The sequence below is a fragment of the Oryzias melastigma genome, unplaced genomic scaffold, assembly GCF_002922805.2.
Source record: "Oryzias melastigma strain HK-1 unplaced genomic scaffold, ASM292280v2 sc00363, whole genome shotgun sequence".
NCBI lineage: Eukaryota > Metazoa > Chordata > Actinopteri > Beloniformes > Adrianichthyidae > Oryzias > Oryzias melastigma.
In genome coordinates this window covers 87,939-89,753 of record NW_023416961.1, presented here as the reverse complement: position 1 = coordinate 89,753, position 1,815 = coordinate 87,939, and the positions used below count along the sequence as shown (strand labels likewise).

General features: G+C 45.9%; 1 protein-coding gene across 1 annotated transcript in view; it reads right to left on the bottom strand.

The window, feature by feature from the left end:
• Positions 1-287: 287 nt before the first annotated feature.
• LOC112142036 overlaps positions 288-1,815 on the bottom strand; it is a 14,614-nt gene continuing 13,086 nt past the window's right edge. Inside the window, exon 7 of the mRNA XM_036211006.1 lies at positions 288-838. Coding sequence (XP_036066899.1) covers positions 288-838 — 551 coding nt within the window. The remainder of the gene's footprint in view (positions 839-1,815) is intronic.

The window sequence follows — 1,815 nt, the reverse complement described above, 5'->3', positions numbered from 1 at the left end:
AGAACATTTATAGAAATCTTTTTAGGGAAGAAGTCATTCCTAACATTATCTAAAATAAATTACTTAACAATAAAAGATTTGTTTACAAGAGAACGAATGTTCAAAACAGCAAAATTCAAAATGTTATCCGAGTGCAGGTGACTTGTTTCATCTTTTGTGTCCGGCTTTATGTTTATGGGATGGAGATGTCTGATGGTGGACCTGAGCCAGAGAGGTTTGTAAATTCTGCTTGTTATGTGGACTGGAATGGGTTGTTCGACTGAAGATGGGTTATTGCAGTGGTCCAGTCATTTGTTGAACAGTTTGGTGGAGCGGAGTGTAAGTTCAATTTTCATACAAAGCAGATGAAATCCGGTTCTGTTTGGATGGATGCCGTCTGGTCTGAAGAGATATGATCTGTTGTACAAGGTGGTGAAATTATCAACATATGGAATATTGTTAGTGGTGCAGTTTCTTTTAAGCCAGATGTGGAGTTGTTGCAGACGGCTGAATTTAATGTCTCCAAAGTGGGTAGATGGAAGCTGACCGGAGATGATGCACTGCTTGTTTTGCTGTTGGATGGTGTGGATGAGGGTGATGAAGTCCCTCTTGAGGGTCTCAGACTGCTGGAGCTTGAGGTCGTTCACATCTGCATGGACTATTATTGTGTGAATGGAAGGGTTGTGAAGGACGAGTTGGTGGGCAGAGGTGGTGATGTCATGGACGAGGGTGCCTGGGTGACAGAAGGTTCGGCTCCTGTTAACGCGGACATGGCAGACCATGGAGGTTCCAACGACGAAGGAGTCTGGAGGATCCCCGCGGCCGTTGGTCCTGGGCGCCGAGGTAAGCGGGCCTGTCGCTGCAGGAGGACGAGCAGGAGTCGATGTTACACCAATAACAGACAGGAGGGTTCATGCTGATTGGCCTAGATTCTATCCAGTCAAATTACTACATTTATCTAACATGGGAGACAGAAGAGCATGAGCCCGCCACCGAGGCTCATGCTCGTTTAACCTCGATTTTGCGGGACTTCCAGTGAAATGGCAATGCGGACACATTGGGTTTTTTAACCTCGTGGTCTCTGCCCCCGAATTAGTGTTATAAAACCAACTTTAACCACAAATAATTCCCAATGTAACAAAGAGAAACATTTGACTAGACCATATTTTGCAAAAAGAAAGGGAAGTGTGTGGTGCTAGTGGTTCTTTTGCATTTTTTATATCAGCACGACAGAGATGGCTAACTGAAAAAGAGTAGCTAAGCTAGCAACGGCTTCTGGTCATGCTAATTTGTCTGAACATGACTGCACAGCAATGGAGACCTCCAACAGTAATCCTGGTTCGAGAAAAATCCCCCCTGCTACTCCAACAAAGTCTTCGGTTCCTCCAAGGAAGATGAAAATTTCACCGGAACAAACATAAATGTCCATTGCATTTGTTAGGTGATTGAAAAGGTGACGGACAACAGAGACACATTTGGTGCAGCAAAGGAAAACCTCCGTGATGGTCGCTGCAGTTGCAAAACTGGCTCAGATAAACACAGTTGACATCAAAGAGTGCAAGACACAAATAAAAACTGTTGAAAAGGAAATGCCACAACGTCTTAAAGATGACAAGGAATTAAAAAACAGGGTGTGACGGTGTAGCACCGTTAGCTGATAGCTGCACTTACGTTCCTCTCTGTCCCTGTCCCTCTGCAGGTCCCCCTGGGTGCACACAGGGTTGCCGACTTGCAGTGGCGGTTCTACACTGAATTACTCCCCGGGCGAGACCCTCCCCAGCGCCCCCCGCCCCCCTCCCCAACTGAATTTTGTTTGTCCGTTGCCATGTTTTCCTT